The sequence below is a fragment of the Aulonocara sp. 'chitande type north' Nkhata Bay genome, linkage group LG13 (genome assembly GCF_057382095.1).
Source record: "Aulonocara sp. 'chitande type north' Nkhata Bay isolate Kocher_YH1m ecotype deep benthic linkage group LG13, A_spYH_male_GT1.1, whole genome shotgun sequence".
In the NCBI taxonomy this organism is placed as follows: domain Eukaryota; kingdom Metazoa; phylum Chordata; class Actinopteri; order Cichliformes; family Cichlidae; genus Aulonocara; species Aulonocara sp. 'chitande type north' Nkhata Bay.
In genome coordinates, this window is record NC_141356.1 from 19,381,072 (window position 1) to 19,397,164 (window position 16,093).

Sequence of the window (16,093 nt, forward strand, 5' to 3'; positions counted from 1 at the left end):
AGAGCACAGGGAAAGAAGAAGAATAAAAAATGAAGGCTTGACAGTGATTGATAGTTCCTGCCTAGTCGCTTTGGAGCGTGGGAAAAAAAAAGCAAGCTCTTTAAGACTTGGCAGAAGGTGCCAAAAACATTAGGAGATACTATTTTAATGATTTCCTTTAGATTTGTTCAAGCATGTTTTTGAGTGTTTGTGCATTTAAGCAGGGTGTTAAATGAATAAACCTTGCATCTTTGTTTGTATAATGGATTTACAGAGGCTTGTGCCAAATATCTTCTTATTCTGCAATAAATAATACATATCTGGCTGCCAGGCTACTTATTTTAAGGTTGTACAATTTACTTTCCCTTGTTTAAATTTCTTGGTAAGTGCTTTCTAATTGCTACCTTTTTATATCAAAATTAGTTTATATAGTAGGATATTCAAGGGAAAAAAGCACACAAACCTCATAGTTAACAAGAGCAAACAGCAGAATTGTCAAATAAGAAATAAACTATTTAAAAGAGAGGAGGAAAGGTGCATTTTTTTGGTTCTTAAAATGATGATTTAAATCAACTGTGTCCTTAATTTTTCATCTATATTAAACAAAATGCAAACATTGCCTCTAATCTTTTTGTTAATGGAACATTTGAATAGAGTATTTTGTCCAAATTCTCAAACGTGATATTTTCCAAGTGAAAACCTAAATAGATGAGACTTCCTGTGCCTCTCTTGAAGCGCTTTCTGTTCTAGTTTTCTCATGTTCTGTTTTGCACTCCCTTGGGTAATGTGTGACCGTGCATGTGTTTGTGCACACGAGTATGTGCTTGGTTAGGTCGTTAAATGCCAGTCATTCATCAGCAGTGATATGATGGCAAGGACATGTTTTTATGATTTTCTATCACCTTTCACAAAGACCTGATAGCTATTACTTAACTTCCTGAGCTTCCATAATGATCACTCTTGTGTGTGCATGCACACTCCCACGCTTTAACTACTTTAACTGTATGCACTACTTGCCTAACCTGTAACCTAACCTTAAAATTCATCTTAAAAATGGTTATTAAAATTTATTTTTATATTGAAGACTTGCTTTTTGTCCCTTCAAGAAAGACAAGTTTGATAATATGCCTGTAGAGAAGAGTCACTGATTAGTCTGCATATTGTCTTAGACTTTCATAAAGTAATTGTTGTGACCACATTTAGGGGCCTAAAACATTAGTAATGCCTGCATCCACAAACACAAGCATACTCAGCCAAGGCTCCATATGTAGAATACATATACAGGTCTCAGAGGCCTTAAAAAGTGCTGTCAGTCAAGATCATGACCTTTAAATAGCCTTGTTTATTTGTACATAGTTCACTTATTATGTGAAACTGAATGACTTCACTCAGCAGTTTCACTCCATTGTCTATCTGTCTGTCTTCAAAATTGGTTTTCCCAACTTCACTTTGGTGCCAAGTACATTGTGGATTGTTGACAACTGGGAGGAGATCTGTGAAGGGGTGGGGGTTGAGTTTGGTGATGCAGAATTTGGAATCATGGCTGCTGCTGAGGCAGCATACCTTAGTTGTTGCTCTGGTTGATTTAAATAAACAGTTTTAACTAATCAACCTCAGGTAGATGTGACAACATTCACTGACTTGTGGCTTCCCACATTACAAGAATTAATACATGAGTATAAGCCTTTGTGTCTCAGTTTGAATACAACACTTGGAACCCAACAGACATTTGATCTTAATTATTGTGTTCCCGTTTCTCTTTATTCTTTATTGTGTGAATGCCTCACAGGCATTCACACTATTGAGTTCCTGTTTCTCTTTATTCTTTATTCTTCTACCTTATTATTCTAGTTGCTCAGACCTTTTTGCCTATTTGCACTACTCTGCCTGGTTTACACTCAATGTCATTTACCCTTACCTGAATACTGTATATTGTATATTGTATAGCTTTCTTGTTAATTTGTATTGTATTTATTTAAATTTTTACTTTTTAATTATTTTATTTGCATTTTTTAATCACTCTCTTATATTTAAATGTTCATTGCTATTTCATCTAGGGTTTGAGAGTAACGAAATTTCTATTCTCTGTATGTCCTGTACATGTGGCAGAATTGACAAATAAAGTTGACTTTGACTTTGACTTTGCTGGTTAACTACTCCCTCTGTTCCGCTCCTTCTGCTAATTCCTGCTATATCTTTTGGTCCTCACAACTTTTATACTTTTTGAGATATTAAGCTTTTTATGCCATTTTTTGGCCCATTTTGCTGAATGGGACCACATTGCGAGTGTGATCACTGGTTTTGCTTGCCTGGCTGAGCCATGTTTTAGCTCAGTGAGATGAGCAGCCGTTCTCAGAGCAGGAGGGCTGGGATCGAATCCCGCTTATGGCAACATTTTTTTCAGTTAACAGTTCAACTTTTTTTTCACTCTTTTCAACACAAATTTCAGCTTCTTCACCACTTTTCAGCAGAATTTTCATTCTCTTTTGCTCTTTTTAGCAGAATTTTCAGTCTGTTCTGCTCTTTTCAGTAGAATTTTAGGTTTTTCACCTCTTTTGAGCACAAATTTCAGTTTCTTCTGCTCTTTTTAGCAGAATTTTCAGCCTCTTCTGCTCTTTTCAGCACAATTTTCAGGTTCTTTATCTCTTTTTGCTGAACATTCAGCTTCTTCACCTCTTTTCAGCACAATTCAGCTTCTTCTGCACAGTGGACATTTTGCCTCTCATCATATTTCTGGTTGAGACCGAAAGTGGTTTGGCTCAGTGGGATGATCAGCTGCCGTGAGATATGGTGGCGAAGATTCAAATCCTGCCTGTGGCGGTTGCCGCACATGTTCCCCTGCTTGCATGCACTCTTTCTTGACACTCTTCACTGTACCCTTTCAAATACAGCCATTTTCAGCAAGCACTTCAGCTTCTACAACTCTCTTCAGCTGATAGTTTTGCTTCTTCTGCTGTTTTCAGCAGATTCCACTACACAGCATTCACACTGCATTTCCGCAGGAAATGCAACTTTTTCTAGTCTCATAGTTAACCTTCTGTCATTTACATCCCTCAGGCTCTTCTTCTTTCATATAAACGATCAGCCTGCTGTCCAAAGACATTCATTCATTACTGTCAGTCCCCTTTCCCTCTCTGGTTTACTCACCTTCTGGTTCACTGCAATTTTATAAATGTCGAAATGACAAGGTATTCTAGGTTTTATCAGTAAAGTACCTCTCTAAAAAACCCTTTTTGTTTTGTCTCTTTTGTAGTTTTCATCACTGTGCTTCTCTCACTGTCTCTGATTGACATGTGGTAACTCAACAGTGTTTAAGTACTTGAGGTGCAGAAAGAAGCACTTTGTTCCTTTGTATTGGTTGGCTGGCTTTGGCTGGTTTCCGACCAATCCAAACATAACCTTCTCACATAGGGATCCACTCCATTGGTTCTGTATGAATTTGAGGTTTGGGTGCTGGGAGTTGGGACGAAGGAATGAGGGAGTGGAGGTGATTTTCAAAGAGATAGTAGCATATATAGCTTTGTCTGGCAAACCACCTCTATGCTTCCACATCACCTTACAGCTCTAATCTAAATACTATGAAGAACATTTAGCAATGATCTAGATGGCTCAGATGGAAAATCTGCATTAAGTTGCGTATGTGATTTCTAATGTTCTTTAGTTAGTGTGTACCTCGAGGTGAGTTGAATATAAAATGAAAATAGAAGAACACTAGGTCAGTGCATCCCTCTAAAGCTAGAATTTGCAGCTTAAAAATAGTGATCGTGCCATTTTATTTGACTCGTCTGTTGCATAATCAGATAGAAAACATACCTCACAAAGTGTGACACGTGGATCGATAGATAAAAAGATACAGCATGACATGCTTCACTGGTGCTGTTAGCGCCACTGTAAACTGTGACGCAGAGCCATGCGGGCCTCTGCTGCCTGGGTGTTGAAGCGGAAACACACGGACTGGATTGTGGATGTTTAATAGAGCAGAACTCTTTCACTCCAGCTCTGAAATCACAGTTGTTTAGTACAGTTGTTTTTCTTCACCTGTATTTTCTCGTTAGTTTCTTCCTTACGACATATTTGCATATCCTTTTCTGTGTAGCAGTCCCTTATTTGTTATGCAAATATCTATTATTATTGAGCAGTGTCACAATGTTTCAAGTGTAAATGTGATTATTATGATTATTGTTTACTTTTGGGAAGTTACTATAAATGCTTATTAAGCTACATTTTTAGTGTTCCCATCCCTAACCAAGCAGCACCTAAAGTGTTCTAGTGTTTCTCACGCCTGTATAAGGTTTCAGCAAGAATCTAAGAACACATTCAGTGGATTTTTCCTGCAGGTTAAAACTCACACTACCTTACGCACCTCCAACTTTCTCACGTGAGAAAATTCTTTTCTGGTATGACAGGTGATTTCCTCCTCCTTGTCTTCTCTTTCTCATGTGAGCTTCTGCTTCTAGAGCCACTCAGCAGAAATCATAAATCATTCGTAGTTTTATTTGTTCCTGTTCGGAATTTTTTTTAAATTATTGTCTCCAAAAGGCCTCTGGTTATACTTACAAAGAACAGATTGTAGATGCTGTTTTTCTCCAGAACTACTTTGTCTTTTAGCTGTAAGTCATCCTCTGTCTGCTGAGCAAAGCTACATCTGTTGTAGGCTAAGTGCTAACTTAAGATAACAAGATAGAAATATTTTTGTAACTATATAGCATAAAAATGTGTGATAAGTATTGGAGGTTCTGTGCTGAAATTACATATTGTAGTTCACAACGGCCAAGCAAAAACTTTGGAGCCCCATGTGTTCTCTGTCTACCGCGCTCTCCCTCCTCTATCCTCATCTGTCCTCCTATCCTGTTATTGCTGACAGAGGGTGTGTTTGCTAGCTGCTCTTGTTGTTATCTGTTTACAAGTCAGTGTTTGTTAAAAGCTTGATCATGTTACAGGACAGCACATGCTAGTCTCAGTCATGTTCATGCACATGACAGACATACACATGCACACAAACACATTCAAAGACCAACAGTAGTCTAGTTTAGAGTGTCAGCTAATCCTCAAGCAGTTGCTGAAACATCAGCCTGTAGCTGAACTCCTGGATTTTAACCACAACACAGGGCTTCGTGTTTCTCACTGCCAGACCTTATATTTCTTTAAGATTATTTGGTTGTGTACTTAAGTAGTTTGTTGACAATAATTTTCTTTCCTTTCCTTTCTTGCTGTCAACCTTTCTTATTTAAAAAACAAACAAACAGGCTCCACTGCTTTTGAAAAATATCTCCTGTTTAATGTTTGATTGGCTGGTCGATGAGAAATGTGAAAGTTTCATTTGGAGGTACTTTTATAGACTGAGAGCTACAATGACAAGAACACTGTATTACTGGGAAAAATCACAGAAAGGCCTAACGAAACATTTTCCTTTCACTTCTGTACTTCTCCTGTCAATCAGTTTTCTCACTCCCTTTTTTGTTTAAAATTTGCCTCATATTTGCTGTATTGCTGTCAGCACAAGATCAAGTAGCAGTATGTGGTGAAAATGGAATATAATATATGGGAATTAACCTGAACACGCTCAAGTGAAGTCTGTTAAAATCTTCCATTAAAATATTTTGATAAACAGATTTGGATGGGAAAAAAGAAAGCACAGCTACATGCAGCTGTGTTAGTTTTTAGTGTTCATCTGTCCCAAAGAGGTTTGAAAAATCCTAAGAATTCCTGTATTTGCTGTCACACACAGATAAAAGCAGTGATTTAAAGTTGTTTTCTTTGCTTAACCAGTTTTTGCCATGTGTCTTTCTGTCTCTGTGTGTGTCTGTACTTTAAAAATTCCCTGGTTTTGTCAATATGTTTCTTTTTTCTCTTAGCATGACGTGTCAGCTGGAGCTTTGAAGACAGCATTGGATGGCGTGGTGCAGGAGTGTGTGAGCTTTGTTGGTGTGGACATTAACATCTGCTCTGAGATACTGATGAGGTAGAGTACCCAAAATGACATATCGCATAATTTCTAAAAATCAATTCAGTTTTATTTATATAGCAACAAACCACAACAGCACTTACCTCAAGGTGCTTTAAATTGTAAGGTAGAGACGCTTCAATAACACAGAGAGAACCCCAATAATCAAACAACAAGTATGCACTTGGCAACAGCCTGCTTTAGCCCGCCTTAACCTTAAATTGAAGGAAGAATTTCAGAGTAGTCCTCCTTGATTATTCCATATACTGTGCAATATACCATTACCACAAGCAGTAAAACAGCCTGAGCTCATGATGCTGTCACCACCATGCTTAACAGCTGGTACAAAGGTGTTAATTTTGGAGCAGGGCTTCTTTCTTGGTCAGGATCATCTTGTGAAGTTAGGACATTGTAGAAAAAAATGTAAGTGAATGTATGTACACATTTGAACCTGTATGTATGCTTTTGAGCCTGTGTTGATTAAAGAAAATCCAAATTAAATTCAAACTTCTGCACCCAATTTGTAGTGGAAACAAAAGTTGTAGTATGATGTGATTTGATATGATTTGATTGAGAAGTCACTAGCCAATAATCTTGCAGTGCTCCTCAGTTTCACCGTGTACAGTTTCTAAACACTAAAATGGGAATTATACTCAGCTTAGACTGAATTGTGGGACTCACATTGCCTGTGTCCGTCTTTTACAGACAGTTTATGTTTGCAAGATTCTTTGCCTATGTTGTCACAGAAGAGGGTTCTTACTGAGCGTGGCTGTAGACTCAGACTAGAGATGCATTAAAATAGCTAGTTTGGGACCAGTGAGCTGTCTTGCTAATGTTAGATGATAATTAAGAATCAAAACATCAAACATACCTAAAAACATTTAATACATGTCCTCACAAGCAAGTGCATGTTTGCACTCAACCACTGTGTGCTGCACAAATACATGCAGACAGAGACAAAATTCTGAAAACGAGATGAAGACGGACTCAGACCTCTGGCATACTTTCCCTTTGCAGTCACAACATGGCAAAGCTTCATTCACACTCATGCACAGGCCATTGCATGATCTACACACACAAAAACACAGATGGCCTGCCAGTTTTCTGTTTAGACTAATGCTTCACACCTTGGCCCACTTACTGGGCTGACTGGTATTAACAAAGAGGATTAGGAACAGTGGACACAATTAAACTCACAGAAACATACATGCTGAAGAAGAAACATGCAAGAACACCGTGCACACATGTGCTTATTTGTTACAACTTGTGCAGTATAAACATGAGTCAAAAGTAGGAAGTGCAGAAATTTCATATGCACACTTTTTGCAGTGGAGACAAACGGTATGAATTGAGCTGGCATTAGCTGCAAGGCAGGCATCAGGTCATCTGTTTACCTGTCTGCTCTGCAAGTGAGCGTTTTCCATTCCTCCACAAAGTTAAGCTATGCACAAACGCACATGAAACACACACAGACGTGTTGATGACTGAGGTATTATGCCGAGTGTTGACATAGCCACATGCTTTAGCATGAGTGAGTCACTGTGGGCATTAACAGAGCAGACCTAATTGAGTTTCAAATCACCTCTCGTCTTTGCTCAGCCTGAACTGGACAAATATACATGCTTAATATTGGCTTATGTGTGTCACTTGTGTTTCCAGTGCTTGCTTAAATGCCAGGTCACGGTTGCAGAATCTGCTGTTTGTTTGGTGTGGGTGTGTGTGTCTAAGCCTAATACTGTAGAGTTATTATAGGTGATCCCATAGGTATACAACCTATATGGATATCAACCAAGCTTGAGATCCTACTTATTTAATTACCTGTTCTGTTTTGTTGTTTTAGCATCTAGTGTAGAATAATTTTAAGAAGTTGTTTGAATATATTGTGAGATGAGTAATTTTTCTCCCTTCAATCTGTTGTTTTATCTCCTAGGCATGTAGCAGGCTTAAATGCGGGAAGGGCACGGAGTATCACAGAATGGAGAGAGCAGCACGGTCCCTTCATCAACAGGGAGCAGCTGAAGCTGGTCAAAGGCATGGGGCCCAAGTCCTACCAGCAGTGTGCTGGCTTCATTAGAATAAACCCACAAACTCTATCCAGGTACGCACTCATATACACAGTATATCCACATAGATAGACCTAAAAGCAAGCAGACAAACACTCAAATTCTGTTTCACAATGTTGTCTTTTTTCATGCAATGGTCTGTTGGAACAAACTGCTAAAACGCCCTGTTTATTCAGCCATGCAAGTAGTTTAGATAAACTTGCACCCAAGTTCTGAGAATTTCTCAATGGGGTTCAGTTCGTAGTGTTCAAAGCAGTAAAAATTACAGTTGAATTACCATCCAAGAGTTTGTATCGTGTATATCATGTAAAACAGAGATGGGTTGAAGAAGTTATTTATGATTTATGAGGAGTGTGATGTGATGCAGAAATTATTCTAAAGAAAAAATGTTTTAGTTACTCTAGATAATCGTGTCAAATGTGTTGGGAAATACTGACAGTGTACTTGGATTATTTCAAATATCCATCCATTCAGTATTTCTGACATTTTTCCCTCCGAGATGATGGGGGCAGCAGTCTAAGCAGTCTAGCAACTCAGACCTCCCACTTCCCAACCACCGGTGCGTTTTCAAGCCAACTTAGAGATATAATGTTTCCAGGTTGCCGCAGGTCTGCGGCAGGATCTCCTCCCAGAGGGATGTGCCTGAAGCACTTGTACCGCTGTTATATTTGGATGGAAGCAAAATTCACAGGGCTCAGTAAAGCAAAATGCAGCATGTTTCCATGGCTTGATAGACTTTCTTTTCCTTTAATGTTTATATAAAACAATATATAGTCTTAGAGCAGGAATACTGGGGTGATTTAAAATGCATTTCTTTCTTGCCAAAACAGTGTCAGATCATCATCTAACCAGGCACCAGAAGTGCCCGAGAAACCTGCAGCTAAGAAAGGCAAGGGAAAAACTGGTGTCAACGTCTCAACCTCATTTAACCCCCTCGATCAGACCTGTATACACCCGGAGTCCTACCATGTAGCACAAAGGTACAGTGCACACAAACACACACGGACGCTTGAACAGCAGCCCACCCCACTGGCTAAAGCATGTTCAGGCTATGATGGAGTTGATTTTGACACCATCTCACATGGGGTTGGTTATAGTGGTGGAGGGCTCTGATTTGATTTACACAGACATGGGATACAAGAGAGGAGGCGTTGGCTGTGGTGTGTGTGTCCTTGTGTGAGAGATGATTGTTAGCGCTGCGGATGCTGATATCAGAAGCACATTGAGCATCTGTGTGTGTGTAACAGATGGACACACAAAACGGAGGGAGAGAGAGGGGGCCCTCTCTCATCCAGCTGTAGTCACTCAACTGTGTTTAGTCTACATAAGTTCTGACACTAGTGGTTTTAAGCATTGCTCTCCTCTTGTTGATGGTGTCTGTACATATATGTGGGGAGATGTATCTCTGTGCACACACGTGCAGATAGATTGATGTTGCGTGTATGAAACTTCCTACTTCAGTGTCTGTGTGTTCAATACAGACTGCACTAGAGAGTAGTTCATCAAAGAAGTATTGGGGATCAGAGGTCTTAAAATATAAGAGCACACATTACTCTTCTGTTAATACCCTCTGCACTCCTTTTTGAGCTGCACGCGTTTAGTTACATTTATTTGTTTTTCTCTTTTATTTTTATTTATTTATTTGGCAGACACGTTTCTCGTCCATACTTTCAGCTCTCTCACTGCCCCTCCCTGTCACTTTCTCAATGGTGCCTCACATTAAAACTTCTTTTAACCAGAATTACCAACCGTTTAAAGATATCTTTAGCATTTTTCCCATAGAATTTAACTCCACAATTGAAATTTCTCACTGGACATCTAATCGTTCTCTGCTTTTCTATTTCTCTTGCTGTTCAGAATTCTTAATCCTGTGTTGGCAAATGCATTATCCGGTGTTATGGCTGTATTATAATCCAAGTCTGGGAATGTACTCCATTCAGTATGGGTTCTGAAAGTATCCCAAAGTGTGTTGTGGTTTCCAGCACATCACCTGTCTCTGTAAAGATTTTCAGTACATGAAAAGCCATGTCAGTTCTTGCTCTTTTATTTTGACAAACCAGAAAATAAGTAACCTTCCACTAAACTTAAAATCACAGGGTATGACAGTGATCTGGAAATAGACCATACTACTTGACGAGTGTATCACTCATTGGGCTAGTTTGGATGTCTTTTTACGTAAACCTTTAGATTATAGCTGTGAGAGCATCACTGAGATACCCCAAAGATTTTCTCTCCTCCTCACCTACAAATGGTGAAAACAAGGTTTAGAGGGAGAATTGTAAAGGAATGCTTGTGTGTGTTAGTGTATGTGTGTGTTTGTGTGTGTCTTTATGCTGTATAAGGAATATCATGTTCATCGCATTAGTGGAACTGGATCCTCCATTACTGCTCACAGCCTACACATCCACCCTTTTTTGTAACCATATACACACACGCGCACAAAACCAGAAACACAAGAGCACACACATGATTTTTCCACCTTTAAAAAAATAAAAAATAAATCAGTGAAGCCTAATTCTGTGAGTGCATTATGTGAAATATTTAATTGTAATTTGGTTTGAGACAGCGAGCTTCCACTGTGTGATGAATATTGTTCTCATAAGTAACAGTCAGGGCCTAATATTTCTATAACTGAAGACAGAGTGGGTCCTTGATTGTATGCCTGGACAAAATCTGTATTAGAGCCCACCCAACGCTACATTCACACACACATACCAAAATACATGCACAGTGTTGGTAGCAATTATATAAGTATGAACCCAACGGTGTTGGAGGCCTGTGGACTCCCGGTACCCCTTAAATACTAACATACACCACTGAAAAATAAAATGTGAAACACACACCTACAAGTAGGGCCCTCCACCCACTTAATCTATTCTAAGATATCTCTCCTGTGCTCTTCTATTTGCTTTTATTTAGGTTTTAAGATTTTAGTATTCCTGCTACTCAACCAGTGTGCTCATACATTTAGTTTGGATTTTGAACTTCTACCACAGTGTATATGAATTAAGGAGCAGGAAAAAAAACTTATATGAACGTATATTAACTGCATGACTTAAATGACTCTATAATATATATAAAGAGTTAAAATATCAGAAATTGTACTTAATGATATAATTAAACTTGGTTGCATTGTGCAAAGAAAAGCTTTACAAATGATCCTGCTTGCTTTCTGTAAGAAATTATATGTCAGCCGCCTTTTCCTGGCTTTAGTCCAACTGGGGGTCTAGATGATATGTGTCTAAGCAATCAAGACACAACTATTTCTTTTCCTGTTAAAAGATATGTGGTTGGAAAGTTAAGAAGATTAAAGAGGCACAGGAGAGAAGACCTTATTGTTATACAGATATCCAGTTTGGTCCGAAGGTGTTGTTTCCTTACCACTAAGTCATGTCTGGCACATACTTAGCTACTATTTTGTACCGATCAAGCTTACTGGTGTTGAGAGATCGAGTCCGCTTGTTTCCCTCTTTTGGGCGTTAGACAGGGACTTTGATGGCAGGGGCCTCTCGACGCACAGCTGTCACAAACATAGTTTGTACACAAGCTGTTTTATGTTACATCGGTACTGTCCCTCCTATTGCCAAATGAACATTTCTGAACAACACAGTGTATGAATCAGGTTGGTGTGTGTGTTCTGGTGTGTTTCCACCTGTTCTGTCCATCATGTCGTGGACAGCTGCTGAGTCTGTTTGGCGTCAGCCTGCCAGTGAGCGACATCTATCACGGATGTTACCCAGCTGGTCCACACATGAACACATGCATAGAAACAAATGCAGTCACATCTATCACCAAATATGCCAAGTTCCTGTTGTAAATAATATTTACAGTATGTATAATACACACACACACACACACACACACACACACACACACATCACTTTTTTTTCCATAAACCCTGCTCGCTACTTTGGCTCTAATGCCAATTTGTTACTGTTTCTGTTTAGAGTACAGAGAGCAACTAATTAGTTTGGATTTATATCTCCGGCTCAGTGAATTTGAAATGGTGCGACTTGACTGTCTAGACATTATGTGGTGGGACATCGTGCTGGAATCAAGTGATAAAAGTGTGGCTGACAGACACGAAGTCCAGCCTTAGCACAGTGGAGGCAGTTTCATTAAACAAGGTGTCAGAGCGTTTACAGCCCAATGAGGATTTACCTGATTTACCAGGGGTAAATTAAATATGTGTTTTTGCATCCAACACAGAAAACTCCACCTTGACAACTCACAACTTTTTGCGTATTACTCACACACCTCTGCCGCTCTCCCTATTTTTCCCCAGTGCCTGCTCACTTTCCCGTATAAGCTTAATATGTTTTTTTTCCCCTCCATTTTTCCAGCATCTTTTTTTTTCTCTGTTTTTACCTTTACTGTTTGTCATCTACTCTTAGACCCCAGTCATGCAAGCCTAGAGATGGGTCAGTGACCCCTCCTGGCAAATTTCTGTTGCTAATGGAAGGGTGTTTATTCCCTTGACTGGTTGGCAAGTGGTTGCTGGACTTCGCTGGTAGTCACAAGGTGAAACTGGTTGAAAAGAGTTACTTGGTGCAGAACCAAAAACCTCCTTGCAAGTTCTTTGGTGGTTGTTTGTAGTTTGCACAGTCAATGCCGTGTCTGCAAAAACTACTCCCCTACTGGTAGCGACACTTTGCAATTAGCAATACAAACTGGAGATGGAGCATCATGTGAGCGATTGTGGTGAAATGTTTTCCAAATTTTTTTTGTGCTAGTTTATGGAATACATTGCTAGAAATATAGATAAATTATCCCAACATTTTCCCTTTTCAGTATAACGGTAGAACACTAAACTCTAGTAAATAATAATGATATTTGAATTTCTAAATCCCTAAAAATGAGTATCTATTATTGGTAAGGCTCTATGAAGTCAAGTAGGTTTGTGGTTTTATTTCTAAGCTCAAATTTCTGCACATCTCTCCTGTCCAGATTTCTGTCTCTTGTGGGTGGGAGTGTGGACCAAATTGGGAGTACAACCCTGAAACACTGTGTGGAGAACAAAGTTAAGACAAGCAGTGTAGAGGAGCTGGCCCGCACCCTGGACACCACACCCGAGACCCTCAAACTCATTATAGACGGCCTGACGCAGCCCCCCGGGTTTGACATACGACAAAGTAAGACTCCGGCCACTCACTGATATACTGATATCAATTCAATCAGAAGAACAATACAAAGGACAATGTTGAAAATGCTGAAGGAAAAACATGTTAATGCATGTAAACATTTTTAAAAAAAAATTGGTTTTAATAGGAAAATGAGATGTTGACATTAATATGTTTACATAAATGTTACTTTGACTTTGTTATTTAAAAGGTATTTAAATAGAAGAAAGCCAATGAAACATATGTATACCCTTGATCATGCATGCTTTTTATTTCCTTATATCTCAAAACTATCAGTATTTTGAATCGTATAAAAATGTTGTAGACTGCACGTATCTGCAGCCTATCAGTCACAGTAACTTCCCTTGGCCTCTCATCTTTCCTTCATGATGTCCTTTATAGGTCCCCACTGACTGATAGAAAATCAAACTTGTATTCATCCAGCTCTTTGAGAATCTTGCTAGTTATGACACACACTGACTTTTCTTGCCTTTACTATAATAGGCATGTCTTGGCAGTGTAACTTGATAGGATCTGACAGTGCTGTGGCTTCCTCCCTGTAGCCCCACAATACAAGCAGTGTGTTTCTGACAGGGTGTGATGGGTCCAACAGACTGTGTTGTTGGGCAGCGTCTCTTTGCAGAGACACACATACAAAATGCACAAAGAACTCTGTTTTTCTCCTTAATCTGAAACACTTCAGTTCAGGCACATACAAACATACCACTAAAACCCCATCCATAGTTACAAACTGTTGCTGTAGCTCAAATTTGTTTTCTCAAGGAAAAAAATAGGACACATCTCTTGCTCTTCTGTTTTTGATTAAGCAGCCTATTTATTGATAATGAGGAAATATAAGTCAGCATCAACTCTCAAATCCTGATTAAAAATGGCACAGAGCACTTTAATATTTGTGCAACATATTTTTCTTTGACGGTCTTCCCCAAAACAGGGAAAAAAAGATGTAAGTACAAAAGAGTAATTATTTTCAGACTGGCTAGTTAAATACTATTTTATGTGAAGAGGAAAGAAGTCAAGTCTACCCACTTATTGCTGGCTAACTTGTCTTAAAATTGAGGAACGCGGCTTCAAAGTTCATTCTCAGGTTAGCCTTATTCGGTTGCAGTACACTATGCTTGGCCTCATAGCCAGTGCTCAGCTGAATAAACAGATGGGCTAAGACTACTGCATGAAATCAGTGCTGTTGGGAGGATAATTGGACGGGACTATTTCCTGGAGCACAGTCCTTTGTGTTAGTGTTACAGACAGGAAACAGGTCTTATGAGCAGGCAAAGTGGAAAGTGGGGTTTAATACACTGCTGATAAACGTATGTAGATACAAGTATTGAGTGACTGCTCGAAATGTTATGTTTTTCATGTCTGCCTCATCAACAATTTTTTTCTGCATTCCCTTATCCCACTTTTTACTCCCAAACACTTCGACTGTCTGCCACTTGTGTATTATTTTGTCATTGATATCGCTCCACACCTTGCGTCTAGCTATCTTTTTGTCATTCCCAGATTTTGGACAAGCGGACTTTAAGCGGGGCGTTGTGTCCATGAGTGATCTGCGGGTGGGTGCTGTGCTGACAGGCCGTGTGGACAACACCGCTCTGTTCGGGGCTTTTGTAGATATTGGCGTTGGCCGTGCAGGCCTCATCCACAAGAGCAACATCACCCTGGACAAGCTGCCTGTCAGCCAGCGTCGTCGCAGCCTGGCTCTAGGACCTGGGGAGCGAGTGGAGGTCCGGGTCCTGAATGTTGACCTTCAGAGGGGACGGATTGGGCTGGACCTGATCAGGGTCTTGCAATAGAGTCACTTAATACCTATGATTGTCACTAGAAGTGTGACAGAAAATTACAGGTTTTAAACTGCTAAGGCCTGAGATACACAGACCTTGGTCAGTGACCCCCCTGGCAGTCTCTGATTCTTAGGGTAAAATGTCTGTTTTGTGACCCACTGACAAGTAATTCCTGAAGGCTGGTGGCAGTGACTATTTGAGTTGTTGTAAAACTTGCTGTGCCTCTCCACTGCAACCAACACTTGAATTGAATTGATTTCCTCAGGCAACAACTTAACAACCAGTCAGGGAATACACATTTTACCCCCCATGACCAGTGCTCACCAGATGGTTGCCGACCACTCTCGAATCCTGTGTGACTAGTGCCTAACTTGGCTAGTTTTAAAATGATCAATTTCAGTGAACAGCTGTTACAAGTTTAGAAATAAAAGCAAAAATTTCAAGTCATGTTTAACAGTTAGGACTCTTCATTTGGGACTTGTTCTCAGTCTGTTTGTCATTTAGAGGGGGTGCTTTGCTCGGGACAGAGCACTACACCTGTTTGCTGAACTAAAGGCAGAAATATGTTTTCTGATCTTGAAATGAAGACTCTGATTGGATAGCTTAGTGAGATGATATTACAATTATTTGCACTTTAGTTGTTTGTAATGCTGAATACGACATACTTGAGCGACTATTGCTACTGTTTGTAATACTTGGTATTCTCATTATTTTCTTGGATTATTACTTGAATAAAAGAAAAATCAGTTCTTCACTATGTTCTTTGTCTTCTGATTTTAGCAGTTGTTATTGACTTTTGGATACCTTAAAGAAAACCATTTGAACAAACAGACTGAAATTCTGCTTAGTGCTGTTTCATCTGCAGTTGATGGTTTGAAGTTAAAATATTATACATATCTATCTATCTATCTGTCTGTCTGTCTGTCTGTCTGTCTGTCTATCTATCTGTCTGTCTGTCTGTCTGTCTGTCTGTCTGTCTGTCTGTCTGTCTGTCTGTCTGTCTAGATATATATACGTATGTATAGATATATATACGTATGTATAGATATATATACGTATGTATAGATATATATACGTATGTATAGATATATATATATATATTATATCTAAATAATAAATATTGTGTTCCTGATGAAAAAGAACAATTTCAGCAAATTGTGTTATATGATATGCTTCACTTTTTTG

The 16,093-nt window shown here is 39.2% G+C and overlaps 1 protein-coding gene across 1 annotated transcript in view; it reads left to right on the forward strand.

Moving 5' to 3' along the window:
* Positions 1-15,766, forward strand: part of srbd1 (S1 RNA binding domain 1) — a 50,683-nt gene extending 34,917 nt beyond the window's left edge. The window contains exons 17-21 of the mRNA XM_086259041.1: positions 5,835-5,941; positions 7,854-8,021; positions 8,817-8,966; positions 12,934-13,118; positions 14,628-15,766. Coding sequence (XP_086115167.1) covers positions 5,835-5,941; positions 7,854-8,021; positions 8,817-8,966; positions 12,934-13,118; positions 14,628-14,920 — 903 coding nt within the window. The 3' untranslated portion in view covers positions 14,921-15,766. The remainder of the gene's footprint in view (positions 1-5,834; positions 5,942-7,853; positions 8,022-8,816; positions 8,967-12,933; positions 13,119-14,627) is intronic.
* Positions 15,767-16,093: the final 327 nt, after the last annotated feature.